The following is a 17,269-nucleotide window of genomic DNA, read 5'->3' on the forward strand; positions in this document are numbered from 1 at the left end:
TCTTTTAAGGTCTTTGCTATTTTTTGTACTGGATTAATAATGCCATTTCAGAGTAGGAATCGATCAGGTTTTGGAGTTGTTGTCCTTTTTCGTAGACATTTGTCCTTCCTTTTTTTGACAAAATGATCCAATTTCTTTGTGTCTGCTTAATATGATGATTCTCCACAACAAGAATTTGGAGATTGGGTCCCCTAAAAACCCCAGTCGTCCCTTAAAAGGGGGGAGTATATAATGTATTTCTCCCACCTTCTTGGCATGTCTTCGTAGTGTGGTGGTCTGCAGGCTGGGCACGTATTCCAGAGGTCCGTGGTTCGATTCCTATTGAGGGCGATGCTCGTTTTTCATATCTCATGCTCCGAAATAACCTAATCTCTCTACAAAATAAAAGCAAAGATTACCTAGCACTGTCTAACAAAATACACCAACCAGTTTTACTAACCAATATATCCACTAGGCCGGCCCTACTAAGTTATTCGCTAGTTTTTACCGCAAAGCATAATTTTCCATTACACAATTTCAGAAATGATGAGCTATTCTGTTGAGATCGAGTTTACCTAGGAAAAGTAATTATCAGCATGCACATTACATTGCTGAAATTCAGGAAATTTATTCAAATTAATAATGAGTCTCCTCGTACTTTTAAAATTCCTTGAGATTTAAATTTTTACATATTTATTTATTATTATTACATTGCTAATTCGTATGTAATTAGATTATTTTTGAACTAATTTTAAAACAAAGTATTATTAATTCGCATGGATACAGTACTGGAAAGAAAGAGTCATGTTAAAATACTCAAGTAATTTCTGACACATTAACAAATTTTTTTGTAAAATTAAATCGCTTTTATAGCAGTATTTTTTTATTTTCACATATGCCATGCTATTTTAAGACTCTGATTGGCATGAAATGTTCATACTATTAAATTACGTTCAGTATAAGTTAATAATGTTTGTCAGGCTATGATTTTTCATGACATCTGTTAACTATTATTTCACTGCTTATAAGTTATTCCCTGATTTTATGACAGAGTTTTCCGTTACGAAAGGTTTTATTACAAAGCCTTGTTTGATAAAATTATACGTTCACTTTTTAGAGTCTGGAGTAAATTTATTTAATTTATTTCTATTTCCAATTCGTGTACTTCGAGCAAAAGGAAAACATAATCCTCATTTGAAAAAAAAAAATGTTTCAGTATCTTCTTGATAATATGTTTCAGTATCTTCAATATCTTCTTATCTAAATTAGATGTATTCTGTATGGTATGATGATAATTTAATTCGTTACAATCACTTATGTATTTAGATAAACGTTTCAATACATCTTATTAATGAAAACATAAATTTGCATTACAGTCAGTGTCAAAATTTCATTTTATTTTTGTCTTAGGACAAAGAAGGTTCAACAAACTTGATTCAAAAACAAAATAATAAATAATATTGAAAACTCTTACTAGATTACATTCGAAAATATGTTTCCACAAAAGACGTGGAATAAGAAAGAAAAATTTCTTGTATAATTCCATAATATACAAATTTAATCTTATAACTTAAAACAAAACCAGAATATATACAATTCATATCATTTCATAGATAAAAATTTTCCAATGACACAGAATATAAACCAATGTAAAAATTTAAATATTAACAACAAAGTTAAACAACGCAGTCTAAAACAACGATAATGACTACCAGAATAAGAACTAACAAGAAACGATATAGCACACAAATTACTAAAAATCAAAATTTTAGCACGCAGTGGCAACACGAGTAGCACATTTACTGTAATAATGCACAGAACCTAATCTAATTAAAATTCACACAAACTTAATAACAAGCATTTAACAGATCAAAATTTTAATAAGAAAAAACAAATACTTCAAAAATAAAAAACTCTAAATGAAAAATTTTATTTCATATAAATTGAGAAACACAAGTAAAGCATTAGCGGATGCAGTATTTGGTCAAAAAAAGTACTACCTATTATGATATTCTATCATTTCCTAGCATTCGCTTCGATATATATAAGTACATACTTAAATACTAAAAATCGGAAAAATTGCTAAAAGTACATAAATATAAAATAATATGTTCTTTGGTATTTCAGAGCATTGACGATATACATACCTCAGTACTGCTTATTCCATATACAGTATAATACTCCTAACTAATACATTAAAATATGTCCCTTTTTTGCACGTTTATCACTTTAAATCAGTTATCATTATAAAACATGCGTCTGAGAAAATGATATTATTAGCAAGTTCAAACTAAAGATAATAAGATAATAACATGATAAGACTAAAAATTTACAATTAGAAGATGACCAGTAGCATAAAACTGAGAAACTATCACGAATTTCAATGATTTATAAAAGAAATTAATGTTTACAAATTTTTCGCTATGGAAGCCAAACGGTTTGCTAAAATTTTGCTTCCAAATTACATTTTCTGTTAGATTACGCTAAAATCTTCAGCAGAAATTAAGTTCAAATAAAAAAAATAATGACATTAAATTATTAAATATATTTTTAGGTTCGAACTAAGATAATTACACAATAAAATTAAAAAAATGAATAGGAGGATAATAGGAAATGATAATAGAATGGAATTCAAAAACCATCATGCATTTCTATGACTTTTAAAAAAGCGTTAAAATTTACAAATGTTTCTCTGTAGACGCCAAGCAATTTGCTAAAATTTTATTTTCGGATTAAATTGTTCTTTAGATTGCACTAAAGTATTCAGCAGCAATTAATTTCAAATGTAGAAGAAAAATTACTAAAACATCTTTTCTTATGTATGTAAATATATTGCATTAAATTCCAAATCTGGGAATTAAATGTAAAAATCTATCGTTTTAGGATTCAGTTAAAAGCATACTAAATTAAAGAAATTTTGCAATTTTTTACTAAAGAATAAATTATTTTGTTTCCATGAAAATTTTTTTATTTCTTTGTTGGCTAAAAATATAATTTTCTTAATTTTTTTAAGCTTTTGACAAATAGTTTCTGGCAACACTATAAACATTAAATTTAACTGCTGAAAATATATAACTGAATATTAGATTTGCAAAATTTCTTTAATTAAAATTACCTACGAGATAACGCTTATAAGATGATTTTACGGAAAATTCATATGTTTAAGGTAAGATTATTATTTTTCCTAAATTTATTGTAATTAACTATTTCTGTATCTATTTTGAAGTATATAAATTGAAACTAATAATCTGAGAACATTGATGAACTTATGAATAACTTTGCAACTCGTATTTATGTGTGGGCTAGGTTATGGAATTATTGCAGAAAAACGGTTATCTTCATTTATCTTTCAGTTAACCATAATTCAACTTTAGCAAATTTACAATGAAATGCAGCAAGAACTGCAGGAATATTACGAGCCATTTTTTTATTGGATAAAACTCCTATTTTCTATACAGATTACACATTATTCTAATCATTACAGTACTTGTTGTTAAGGTCATTTAAATGAAAAGGTATAAACTATGATTGTCATTTTTATAAGGGAAAATTCATAACCTTGCTTAAGATTCTTGCATTGGAGGGGTGCTGGATTGGTATAAGCGAAAATCACTTGAATGGTCGAAAAAATAGTTTTATATCAGATTAATGCGATAAAAAAAAGCTGAGAATTATCGTAAAATTCTTCTGTGCTGAAAACTCAACAACCAACAAGAATCTATGGAAAACCGAAGCATTTATTTTTGGAAGAAGAAGTCAAGGATGTTTTGAAAAACGGTTTTGTTGCATGACAACGCTCGTCTTCATTTCATCAAATTTTGCCACATATCAATGAAGTATTCAGCGAATAGTTCTAACATAAGGTAAGATCACCATGTTCATAAAATTATTTATCAGGCCTTTATTTCCATAATCGTCGTCGTAAACATACACTTCTAATTACAAAAAGATTTTAAAAAATGGAAATATTCATATTTTGGCTTAAAGAAAATTGTAAAAATTAAGAAATCTAACTTTTTTATGTATTATTTCAGTCATTCTATTTACATTTAGGAAACATTTATACTCCTTATAAAAAAATAAAAAACAATGTCTACCCTCGTACTACAAAAATTCATTAGTGATTATATTCAGGAGCCGTATATAAATTAAAGATAGAAAAGTTTCCTTTATATGAAATTAAAAATTAAATGAGAATTTAGAAAAAAGGTTTATTTTGTTACTGGATTAAATGACAAGTGTGTCTACGCAAATTGTTGTGAAAAGTATTTATCAGTAAATTCTTTTTTAATAAGGAGATCTTATTCATAATACGTTACATAATTCGTGTTCTACAGAATATCTACTGGTATTGATCCGTAACTAATTCGTTACATTATCTAAATAAAATAAAAATATTTTGAATTATTACGAGTAACATCTCCAAAGTAATAAAATTTCATGAGAATATTAATAATGTATTTACAGCGTAGTGCTAGAAAACGTATAAATTATTGTAGAATGGCGTCGTCGATAATAATCGGATGACGCGGCAAGCTGTGAAAATAAATCTTTTCTTTCCGATGAGAGAACACAGACGATTACGCGATTGAAAGGTGTTTTGAAGGTAAAAAGACGGTTACTTCTATTCATCTGTAAATAATCTCATCTTCGGAAATAAGTTCACATACATCATATTCCTGGACAGTAAGTACTGACTCTACATTATTTTTGCAAAATTTATATCGTTATATCATTTGTAACAAAATTATAACTATAATAATATTAAGGTTTTTTTGATTCCAAACGAATGTCTCCGAATGGAATTTAAGGGGGAAAAAATCAGTCTTGACTTATTCTAATTAAGGTTGTATTAACCGATCTCATAATGTAAGATAAAAATGACTTCAGATATCGCACATTTAAAAATTAAATATTTTTGTTAATTTTTGCGGTCCGGAAATCAACCGTTTGTTACTTCATTTTTACTTATTTGTGCGAAGTAAAGAAAATATTTTAATTGCAAAAAAAGTTCGGATATCATATTTTAATGAAAATATCTATTTTGACCGCTCTCAAATCTATTTCAACGAGGTTTCTGTGACATCTGTAAGTGCGGACAGAATAAAGTACTCTTTTTTTTTTCCAAAACAAAGATTGTAAAAGAGATTTAAAATGGATTCAGAAGAATTGTTTTTCGTTACGTCTATACGTATGTACGTTGTACCTCGCATAACTCAAAAACTAATAGATTTAGAGGATTGAAATTTTGTATTATGGGACTGCTACAACATATCGCTGTGCACCTCCCCTTTTTCGTTACAATCGGTCGCACCAAACGTATATATATATATATATATATATATATATATATATATTGAAACTCTGTTATCCGGCTCGGTAGGCTCAATACTTTTATTTTTATATGTTGGTAAGTTGTGCATTTTTTGCTTTAAAAATGATTGAATTATGTTGGGCTAATGTTCCGGTTAAGGTTTTTATGCCTTTAGTTAATTAACATGCAGCAGTTGTAGAATTATCAACAATTTAAAAGTTTAAATTGCACTAAGCTTAACAAGGCCGACATTTGTTTACATTTTAAGCTCTTAATAGAACAGTGAATTAAGTCAGCTGGTGCACCAACTTCAGTGTCTTTTTGCCCAGTGAGACCAAAGTTAACTTTCAATTTTGTGCACGGAAAATGTTGCCTTCCTGCCCGCTAGCCGAATTGTTTGTTTTGACGTAGAAAGTCTAATTTTTAACTCTAATTTTTTTTATTACAGTTTTTAGCTGTATTTGATGTATTTTACGATTTTTCATGAAGATGTTTTGAGTTTCTACATATTTTTGCCCTGCAGCGAAGTGAGAACTGAATTGATTGGATGAAAAATACGTCTCTAATGAAACTCGAAGAAATAAGTTTAAATGAAATGCAGCGAAAAATATGTATAATTTAATAGCCAGTACATGGAAATCATGTGGTGTACTCATTAATTACATATATTTATAATGAGTACAAAATTTTTCTAATTATAATTATTCTGATCGGTTGATCACATAAAAAGTTGGCATTCATTATTTGTCCAAAACTAATTTTTTTCAATCTAAAATTGCCAAAACGTGAGTATTTTCGTCATTTAAACCACTTTTGTAACTGGAAGTGGAAGTATTAGTACATGTTTACGACCAAACATTGCGAAAATAAAGGCCATTCAGAACATTTGGGGATACTATATGTACTATTATTGATAGAGGTCGCTTTTCGTCTTCTTTAAGTTTGCCCCAGTGAAGGCACACTTCATATCCACTTCGAGTCGAACAATCATCGAACCTAAAAAGTAAACGAATTAAACACACACACAAAAAAAAAATCTTGTTCAATGGAATTAATGTATTGATAACTATGGCAAAATAATCCTTGAATATCTTGATATTATGAAATATAAACGGCAAGATGAGTATCCAGGTTTAGATAGCTGAGTATATTTGCATCTGAATAGACCTTATATTAAGTTATTGATTATATTTCTATACTCTGTTATTTTGCTATTGATGAATACTAAGTGCTATGAGCTTAAGAGGACCAGAAATAAAACAGTTATTTCAACCTGCAGTTCAATATAAACACTTCTCCTTCAACCGAAGCACTTTCAAGATTATACATAACACTTTAAAGAGCAGTTTCAGTTCTGGTTATCCTAAAAGTTGTGCCTTGAGATGTTTAACAATTTGAAGTTTGAACAAATTGTTATACTCTTTTATGGACAAAATACTGCTATGTGAAATAGGTTTGAAAATGGAATCTTAAGTAGTAGGTATTAACATTGTGTAAATTGCGTTGCATAGAGGTTTTTGATTTTGTATCTAGTTTGTGAGGGGTTCCATAAAAATCACTGCACGCGCCGACAGTAGTAGCCAACTGTTTTACATTTCTCACACAAATGCTGTGGGTGCTCCTTGCTCTGGTCGGATACATCCAAACCGTCTGGTTTCTCCAGAGGACGCTGAAAAAAAAGTATAAATTTTCATTAATTAAAAGTAAAAATTAAAAAAAAAAAATTCTGAAAGCTTTCAGATTTTACAATCACGCCCAAAGGGGCTTAGTTTAACGTTTTGTGTGTTGCCTTTGTGTATTAAATATCATGTTCTTCGCACTTAAACCATAAAATTCAATGCAACAGCAATATCGCAAAATAATTTTAAAATGAATATGTCTTTAGAATTTCCGATACACTGCCTCGCGTGCTGGAGATATTTTTTTTTTTTTACAGTGTTGCCATTGCTCGCTTTGAAATCGTTGAGTTTCTTAATCGAAAATTCATAAATGCTTTACAAAATATGACAAAGTCCAAATTTAATTCCAAATAATAAAAGAAATTCCAAATTTGGGCTTCCTTGATGCCCGTATTTGATGGAGGATTATGTGATTCCAAATTCGATGGCTCTAGGTACCGTTGTTTTGTCACAGTGCGAGAAACATTCATACATTCATGCAGATTCTTGATCATTTAATTTCTTTAAATATAATACAGGGCTATAATATTTGGTGGCAACAATTTCAAACGTGAACCGACATTTATAGTGAACTAACGCAAAATGCCAAAACGAAATTAATAGCCCTTCTGGGCTAACGTCCTTTGGGCTAAAAAATACACTTCTGTATTAGCAAATAAGGAAGATTCTAAAAGTATGTATGTTTTCTTGTTTCTTCCTCGCCCAGCGCAGCAAAACACCGGCAACTAGAGGTACCAAATTTTGAACACATAGTGTTTGACCGGAACATGTGTATCTCGAAGGCCGAATCATGAGTTTCGAATTTCACTTTTGTTTTTTTTTTTATTTTAATTATTTTTTAAATGTTTTGTAATGTTAATGTATTTCTGATTAACAAATTCAGCAACTTAAAACAAATATACAACAACTGCTCGAAATGAAACATTTTTAACTTCGGCCCGTCAGTGTGTTGCCATTCAGCAAAGTTTGGGACATTTATATTTCAATATCACTTAACAAACACTGTTATTTTAAAGCAATGTATTACTAATGCCGGTAATAAAATACACTTGTGTTAAAAAAATAAGCAATAAACGCTGAAAGAAGGGTACGAATGTAAGAAAGGGAATTAAAACATACAGTTTACGTATGAGTTACAGCATACATCGCCGAATGTAAATAGTTAACTAAAATTAGCATAAAATGCAATCCCACAGACATACTACAACGTCTAAAAAAGAGGCATGCCGGACCTATGCGTCAATTCATAAGCAGGGATGGTTCCCTTTAATCCGAGATAACCAAAGCCGAAAGCACCAGCCGAAGACACCATTTGCACAATGAAATGCGTTAGAGGGTGTCGGGATATTGCAAGCTGGTGCAAGATAGAGAGCTGAACACGTTGGAACGATGGATAACAGGCTGCGGTGTGCCGCGAGGCACAACGATCTCCGACATGCAGTACTACCGGAATGGGCGCTACTGCCAAAAGAAGCGATCAACGACACTGTTGCCAGCTTACCTCCCCGCGTTGTCAAGCCTACGTTTCAGCTAGAGGAGCGGTCACCAACCTTTAGAATTTCATGGACCATTAAATGTATAACTTCTTCTTTGGCGGACCACTAATATGATTTTAGAAAAAAAATGGTAAATACATTTATATAATAATAATGAGAAAACTTTGATTTTAATGATGCGAAATTCACACATTAAAGAAAGAAATGAAAAATTATTTACATTTATTTCAAGCCGAGACCTGTACCGAGTTGTAACAGCTGTTACAGAAGAAAATGTATTTTCGCACAAATATATTACTGAAAATTGAATTAAAACTTTCATAGCTTTTCTACTCTTTGATGGGTATTCATTTTTTATACAGAGGCAATAATGAAGTTTTATAAAGATGACTAGAATTTAGTTTTTAAACTGTCTCGCAAGACAGATATATTTCTGGCTTTCTTTTTCATTCATGCTTAATTTGCTATCTTCAGCGTTTGCTGAAAATGAATCTCTATTATCCACATAACTCCATGCCTAGGATCTTCTAGCTTTAGGTAATAAAAACCAAAACATTCTGTCAGCGACTGGAAGTGCTGTTGAATAATGGATACCACTTGCTGGTTGAGATCGTTCTCTTCCATATTTTCCTTAAAATTTATAAGCATTTGTAGATTTCCTTCTACAGCGTTTGCCACAGTGAAATGTTTTGAAAAGCATCAATTTTACTCGTACTGTAAACACGTGCTTAAGATGTCCTTGCATATGTTTAGTTCGGTTAACAGAGAACAACCATTTGCCAGGCATGCCAGCTTTGCTACCCACTCAAATCGTCGGACAAGAGTTCTTGAAATTCCGGATTATTTTGCTGTTGAAAAATAATTTGATTTCTTTGCAGACATGTCAGTATTTTGCGCCTCGAGTGAAGAAGGTGAGTATACTGTGAACTAATTTCTTCACAAATTGTTTCAAATAGTCGAGAATTAAGCACGTTGTGTCGAATTTCATTTGTGATATTAATAACATTTGGTAATGCTTGCTATAGTTTCTGGGGACATTTTTTTTTCACCACCAAATGCTCACTACGTGTAATGCAGTGTGTAAACAGAAAGTCTGGGTGACTAACATTTTTCATCTTTGCAACAACTCCTGAGAGATGTCCAGTCAAGTTTAGTCATTTCTTCAATTTTCGGCTTTAACAGTGTAAGCAGACTTATCACTTTCAATTTCTGTACAGCTTTTTTTTCCAAAGACCTCTTCACAGGCATGCAATACGCAAGGCTTGAATAATTCTCCAATCGTATATGACCTTTTGTTTTTCTGTATTTGAAGTGCTATCAGATAGAAAGCTTTCGATAGGGACTTACCTTAAACAACCATATTTTTAAGGCACCTACTTATTTTTGCATCTTTACACACATTTTTTGAAAATATTCAAGTAGTTTCTTAGCTAAACTTGGGTGTTTTGATTTCAAGTGTCTTTCGAGTTTGGAAGGTTTCATGGCATCATTAGATAAACACTGAGAACAGGTAATACAAAAGGCCTTGGATTCTGCAAACTACCGGGTTCTGGAATAAATCAAAATTTCAATTAGTCTGAATCACATTTTCTCGTTATTTTGGTTTTTAATTTTATTTTTATTTATATTTTTTTTCGCCTCCAGTTTGAACATTCTCTCTAATGCTGTCTGATTGTGACGAGGAATGTGGATGCTTTTGAATCATTGATCACCTTTCTGTTAAGTGAAGTAATACTATTTTCATTAGTTATTCTATCTTTAGTTTTACTAAAGAAATGCAAAATATTCGCTTGCTTTTTCACACTCATTATGAGTTTATTATCTATTTTATTTAAATCTGAAAAACCATAAAAAAATAAAGAAAATTATTAAACAAAAATTTTTGAGTGAGTGAAACAAAATTTTTGAGCGAGTGAAAATGAGTGAAACATGTCCGTAAAAAATGCATAAATTATGTCCTAATTTTTCTGCGGACGATCAAAAATTTTTCACGGACCACACTGGTTGGCGGCCGCGGAGTAGAGGGTATCATACCCGTTATTGGCAGTATGATTTCATCCCACATTCTTCCGACCCATTTAGTCTTTCGGGATGTGTACATTCATGAAGATTCTTTACTATTTATTTTTTTTAATATAACACAAGGCGATAATATTTGGTGGCAACAACTTGAAAAGTAATAGAATACTTAAGTGTTTCAAAGAAAAATGCCGTTTCGATCCCTTTTGGACAAATAAAGTATTATCGTAAAATGCATGGAATAATGAATTAATTAAAATGAATTTATACATAAAAAATTATACTAAACAATGAAATTAATGCAGTCTATTAAAATATCAAATTTAAAAAAGTTACAGAAATCACAACCAAGTAATAATTATTAAAAGAACAAAAAAATGGAATCAGTTTTGCATTTCATCCAAGGGGATAAACTTAATATATCTTACTCATTTTTCTAACTTCCCGTCAAACAAAAACGGAAATCATTCTTTAATATACAAATAAATAATAAATATGCATTAAAAAGTTAATAATTTAATTTTGCCTGGCAGAAAACTATCGCGATAATAATTATATTAATATTAATAGTTAAATTTCAAAACTTATTTGTCTGTTGTTAATAGGCCAACTAAATGATAATTACCTGCTTGTGGGGGTAGACGTTGATGTGACACTTGATACATTCCTGACCCATATTAGCCCAACTATTTCCACTCATCCATTTCCTCTTGCACTTGGGGCACTTGTATTCACCAAAGCAGCGTTTCTTGCCCTGGTAAGGGGTGAGACCTTCCCCTTTAGGTCTGGCCTGCGCACACAACACACAGTCCTGTAAGCAGAGGACTAAAAGTTCTCATCGCTTACAGAAAAATTGAAACAACATGCAAAAATTCAATACTTCTACAAAGATATAAATTTCAAGCAGTCGTTAGACTGGCCAGTCAAGCAGGCTTTTGTCATTAGACTCATTGTCATCACGAAAAATTTCGCGTATCATATTTCAACGAAACTAGCCATTTTGACCGCTCTCGAATCCATTTGAATGATTTGTTTGCGCTACATGTATACGTATGGGCATATTGAAGTACTCTTTTTACTTCCTTGTACGAAGTAAAAAGGAAGTATTGTAATCGCGAAAAGTTTCAGGCAACATATTTCAACGAAAATATCCATTTTGACCGCTATCGAATGCAATTTAACGATGTTTTTGCGTGATATCTGTACGTAAGGACTGAAAAAAAGACTCGTTTACTCCAAAAAAATTATAAAACTGCTTTAAAATTAATTCTGAAGAGAATTTTTCGTGGCGTTTGTACGAACGTATGTACGTACATATCTCGCATAACTCAAAAACGAGTAGCCTCAGAACGTTGAAATTTTGTATATAGGACTGCTATAACATGTAGATGTGCACCTCGTATTTTGGTAGCAATCGGCCGCACCAAACGTATATATATATATATATATATATCCACTCTGTTACCCGGCTCAGTGATCTCAGTATCTTTACTCTTTTATGTTTGTAAATTGTACATTTTTTGCTTTAAAAATGATTGAATTATGTTGTTTTTATCTTCCGGTTAAGGTTTTATGCCTTTCGTAATTCTGGAAGCAATATTTGTACAATTATCAACAATTTAAAAGCTGTTTAAGTGCGGTTCAGTTTTAAATAACATGGCGGACATATTTGTTTACATTTGAAACAGCAGAATTGTAGATTTGTTGCCAATCTAGAGAGACTAAGCTTCGCAACACAAAAATAACGCCTTCATTTATTATTGCGAATTAAATCATGCTTAATCCTTTCTGGAATTTTTTCGAGGAAATAAGTGTTTAAGATTTACTTCGTAATTTTTAATGCTGATATCGTGATTTTTTATGTATTTTTGCCTTGTCGCGAAGTGAGAGCTGAATTAATTGAATGAGAAATACTAAATCGTCTGTGAAAAACTGTTTCTTTTCTGTTTTGTTTGCTTAATTTCTTTCATACATCGTTTTAGCGTTATTATAGTATTTGAATGGAACATGTGGCAACGATAATTCTTCAAATGATATAAATTCTGTACATTAAGACTGTCGTTATAGTAAACAAATAAGAGTGCATTTATTCTATTGTGGCCCACCAGCGGCCGAGCGGTAACGTCGCTGAACACTGGTAGTTCCGTCCGAGGTTCGAATCCCGCGAACAGGCTGGCTGCATGGGTGTTTTCGTGGTTTTCCCCATGTGTAACGTGTATACGAGCCAGTTTCCCTTCAAAAGTCCTCCACGAAGGCATCCCTCCCTTTAGGCAGATAGCCCTCGAGTGCTTTGCCATAATCTAATAAACCATAAACTATTCTATTGTGGTTTATGCGCTGTCGACGAAGTAGATTTAATTCAATCCAATCAATTTAAATGAAATTCAAGGAAAAATGCGTATAATTTAATATTCCGTACAAGGAAGTCATGTGGTCTACACATCAGATTTTTTCCAAAAGCGATTGAAGAATGGATTAAAGTGGATTCAGAAAAGATTTTTTTCGTTACGTCTGTACATAGGTACGTATGATCTTGCATAATTCAAAAACGAGTAGGCGTAGAATGTTGAAATTTTGTATATGGGACTGCTACAATATGTCGCTGTGCGTCTCCCTTTTTTGTTGCGAGCGATCACACCAAACGTATATATATATATAAATATATTCTCGCCCTGTTACCCGGCTCGGTGAACTTAGTACTTGTATTCTTATATGTTTGTAAATTGTGCATTTTTTGCTTGAATAGTGATCAAATCAAATTGTTGTAATTGAGGTTTTTATATCTTTAGTTAATCTGCACGCAATAGTTTGAGAATTCTTAACAGTTTCAGTTAATAATTCTAGTTAATCCAGTTAATTATTTAATTCAGTTAATAATTCAATTAAGTTTCAGTGGCCGAGTGAGACCCCATTTGTTTTTACATTTGAAACTCTTAGTAGAATAATAAATTAAGTCAGTTTGTACACCAACTTCAGTCTCCTTGCACAGTGGGAGCAAAAATTAACTTAAATTAAAATTTTAAACTTTATTAAAATTAACTTTATTAAAATTTTGTGCACCAAAAATTTTGTATTCCTGCCCTTTGGTCGAATTGCTTGTGTTGACATTGAAACTATAATAAACTATCATTTTTTAATTTAATTTTAACTATATTTTTTTTACCTGATTTTAACGGAAACTGATGTTAGGTTTTCCTGTATTTTACAATTTTTAATGAAGATGTTTTGAATTTTTATGTATTTTTGCCTTGCCACGAAGTGAGAATTTAATTCCTTTAAGAAGAAATACTATATCTCTAATGAAATTCGAGGAAATAAGTTTAAATCAAGAACAGCAAAAAATGTGTCTAATTTAATAGACCTTATAAGGAAGTCATGTGGTAGGCAGCTTAGTTATTTAGTATTTTAATTTTAACAAAACTCTCAGGAAATTTCACTTAGCATCGCAAACTTAATATTATTTTCGTTGAAGTCGAATTTATTGCATAGTAAGTTACTCGAAATGTTAGTTACCCAGTAAAATAATTTTAAGCAAGTTAAAACGTACTAAACGTGAACCTTTATTGAACAAAATATATGAAAGTCAAAATTTAAAATTCAGGCTGATGAAATGTTGTTAAAATCATCGCTTTTTGAACATAGTTCAGATTTTTCAAGAATATTTTCGTGAATTTCTCATTAAAAATCGAACTTCAGTGTTTCTATGTCGCATCCAAATGAGGTATATAAGAGAAATATTTACTTCAGCTTTTATTAGTCCATTCCACAAATAATGCTTTTTTGCCCCCTCAAGTTGCATTAAATGCCCGAGGGGGACGAGATAATCCACTTGCATCGATTTACTCTGAAGGCAGGTATTAATTTTACTTTCCTCTTAGTAGAAGCTTCGAAGTGGGAGGTTCAATTTTAAGTTATTTTGTCCAAGGTATAATGAAGTGCTTCTCTAACTACACTCGTTTCCATAAATTAAGGATAATGCAAAATCAGGCAAAGGAAGAGTTAGAAGCAAAACAAATTTGACTTATTTGTAAAGCTTATTTATTAAACAAAAGGTAAAGATGCTATACGTTTGATATTAAAAAAATTAGCGATTTTTTCCTCCATGGAGCAAATTACAAAAAAAAAAAAAAAACCTATTTACAAAAAACCAATATTACATGGTTGGTATGATTGTTAATACATTGTATGTCTCCCAGACGATGCAATACAGTCCGTACAATGCCTAGGCATGCTCAGTATCAAATTATCGATCTGATCTTGAGGGATTATACACCACTCAAAAAGCAATGCTCTCTGAAGTCCGGTAGACATGTAGGAGGAGGTTGACGGGCTGCAACTCGTCGGCCAAGCATGTCCCACACGTGCTCTACTGGATTCAAGTGCGGTGAGAATGCTGGCCAGTCCATACGGGTGATATCCTCCGATTGCAGGCATTTGCTTCGATGTTTGCACGGTGAGGACGTGCGTTGTCATCCATAAACACAAATTGTGCGCCCATGGCGCCCCGAAACAAACGTACATGTTGTTCCAGAATGACGTCCCGGTAGATTTGGCTTGTCATGGTTCCAATTTGAACATGCAGGTCAGTTCTGGAACCCAGAATAATTCCACCCCAAACGAGCACTCCTGCACCACCGTAACGGTGTCGTTCAATGATGTTTTCTTGGTGGTAACGGGTACCTGGAGCTCTCCATATGAAAGTCCGGCGAGAATCAGACTGCAAGCTAAACCTGGATTCGTCGGAAAACATCACACAAGCCCACTGTTGCGGTGTCCACAATGCATGCTCTCTACTCCAGGCTAACCGCAAGCGACAGTGAGTTGCAGTAAGTGGAACGCATCTGACAGGTCAACGAGCATATAGACCAATCTGCCCTAAGCGTCTGTACACGGTCTGCCTTGAAATTGTCGTACCAGTGGCTGAAGAGAGCTGACGAGACAGGTCTGAGGCTGTGCTCCGCCTGTTTCTTTTGGCAGTAACTGCCAAATACCGGTCCTCATTCGGCGTTGTAACTCTGGGGCGATCTGTGCTGTGACGTCTACTCACATTACCATCATCTTGGAATCGTTGCCAAAGCCTGAAAATGACACTGTGGGCAATTCCAAGTTCGTCTGATACTTCCAGTTGGGTACGTCGACATTCCAGACGGCCGATAATTCTACCACGTAAAAAATCACCAAATGCGTCCTTTGTATCATAACTATTCGGTTATTGCACTGAAATGCTTCTATAGCGCCTGAGAACAATTTTACTTCTTTGCCTGTATTCCTTATATATCACTCTCTTACACTCTCGTCATTGTGACGTACCATCCGTGTCATCTGGATCCTTCCTGAAATTTGCATATGATTCTTGAAGATGTGTGTAGTGATTTTACAGGTGATATATTTATTTTAGAGTTCGATTTCCGCGTGACTTCTAATTATCCTTAATTTATGGACATGAGTGTATTTTGTTCATGCACCCCTTTCAGCTATACTCGATAACTGTTCCCACTTTCATTTCGAAAACTCGATAATTGCATATATATTTATTTAAAATTTGATTATATTTAATCTGTTTTACAAATTAAACTTGAAAAATTATACAAAGTGTTCATAAATACCAAAACTTGAATAAAGTAAATTATTTATAGGAAATAAAGCATCAGATATACACCGTGTCTACGAAAGGTTCTGTGCGATAACTTTGTCGAGGATTTTCTAAGGGGAACTGGCTTGGATATACATTACACGTGGGGAAAACCACGAAAAAGATCATGGAGCCAGCCCGTTTACCTGGAATCGAACCAAAGTCAGAACTACCAGTGTTCAGCGGTTTTACCGATCGGCCACTGGTGGGCCCGTCGGTTATGTACTTCAAATTACAAAAATTTTAAATAATGCAAATATTAATGTTTCAGCATTTGTAAATTAAAAAACAAAATTGTAAAAATTATGAAATCTAATTTTATACATGTTCCCTGTTTTTTATAGTTCCGTTAAGGAAAAGTTGTGTTTGTTATAAAAATAAAATAAAATAAAAAGCTTTCAGATTTTATATTACGCCCAAACGGCCACCTTTTTAACGTTTTGTGTTTTACCTTCGTTTATTAAGTATCATGTTCTTTGCATTTAAACCATAAAATTCAGTTTGACAGAAATATCACAAAATAATATAAAAAGAGCATGTCTTTAGAATTTCCGATACACTGGAGGTAAAAATGCTTTTTTTTTAATCGTTGAGTTTCTTATTCAAAAAAATTCGTTAAAGCTTTACAAAATATGAAACAGATAATAAAACAAATTCAAAATTCAAAATTTGGACTTCCAGATGCCTATATTCGAGTGGATAATTACGTTTTCAAATTTCGATGTCTCTAGATACGGTTTTTTTTTCCCCAGTGTGAGAAACATACATACATAGTACATACGTGCATGCACATTACTCATTATTTAATTTCATGAAGTATAATGCAGGGCTCTAATATTTGGTGGCAACAATTTGAAAAGTGAAACACTGTTTATAGTGTTCCAACTCAAAATTCTAAAACGAAATTAATAGCTCTTCTGGGCTAACTCCCTTTGGGCTAATTAATATGGTGTTCGCCGATAACATCACGGCAAAAACATCGCGGACGAAAACGTCGCGGAGAAAACAACGCAAGGCGAAAACGTCGTGCTACAAAACATCGCGGGAGAAAACATCGCAAAGAGAAAACATCGCAGTTCTAAAACATCGTGCTACAAAACATCGTCGTCGAAAATAAAGCGGTTCAAAAACTTCGCAGTTTAAAAACATC

General features: G+C 32.4%; 1 protein-coding gene across 2 annotated transcripts in view; it reads right to left on the bottom strand.

The window, feature by feature from the left end:
• Positions 1–1,354: 1,354 nt before the first annotated feature.
• Positions 1,355–17,269, bottom strand: part of LOC118203298 (zinc finger CCHC domain-containing protein 24-like) — a 100,149-nt gene continuing 84,234 nt past the window's right edge. The window contains exons 3-4 of one of the 2 annotated variants that reach the window (XM_085816141.1): positions 11,113–11,277; positions 1,355–6,962 (exon numbers count right to left, since the gene is read on the bottom strand). In XM_085816141.1, the coding sequence (XP_085672267.1) occupies positions 6,849–6,962; positions 11,113–11,277 (279 nt within the window). In that variant the 3' untranslated portion in view covers positions 1,355–6,848. Of the gene's footprint in view, positions 6,963–11,112; positions 11,299–17,269 lie in introns of both variants that reach the window. The other variant, XM_085816140.1, reaches the window with a different exon arrangement.

This window comes from Stegodyphus dumicola, chromosome 4 (genome assembly GCF_044657685.1).
Source record: "Stegodyphus dumicola isolate Sdum_Otavi_A_Nest chromosome 4, ASM4465768v1".
Taxonomy (NCBI): domain Eukaryota; kingdom Metazoa; phylum Arthropoda; class Arachnida; order Araneae; family Eresidae; genus Stegodyphus; species Stegodyphus dumicola.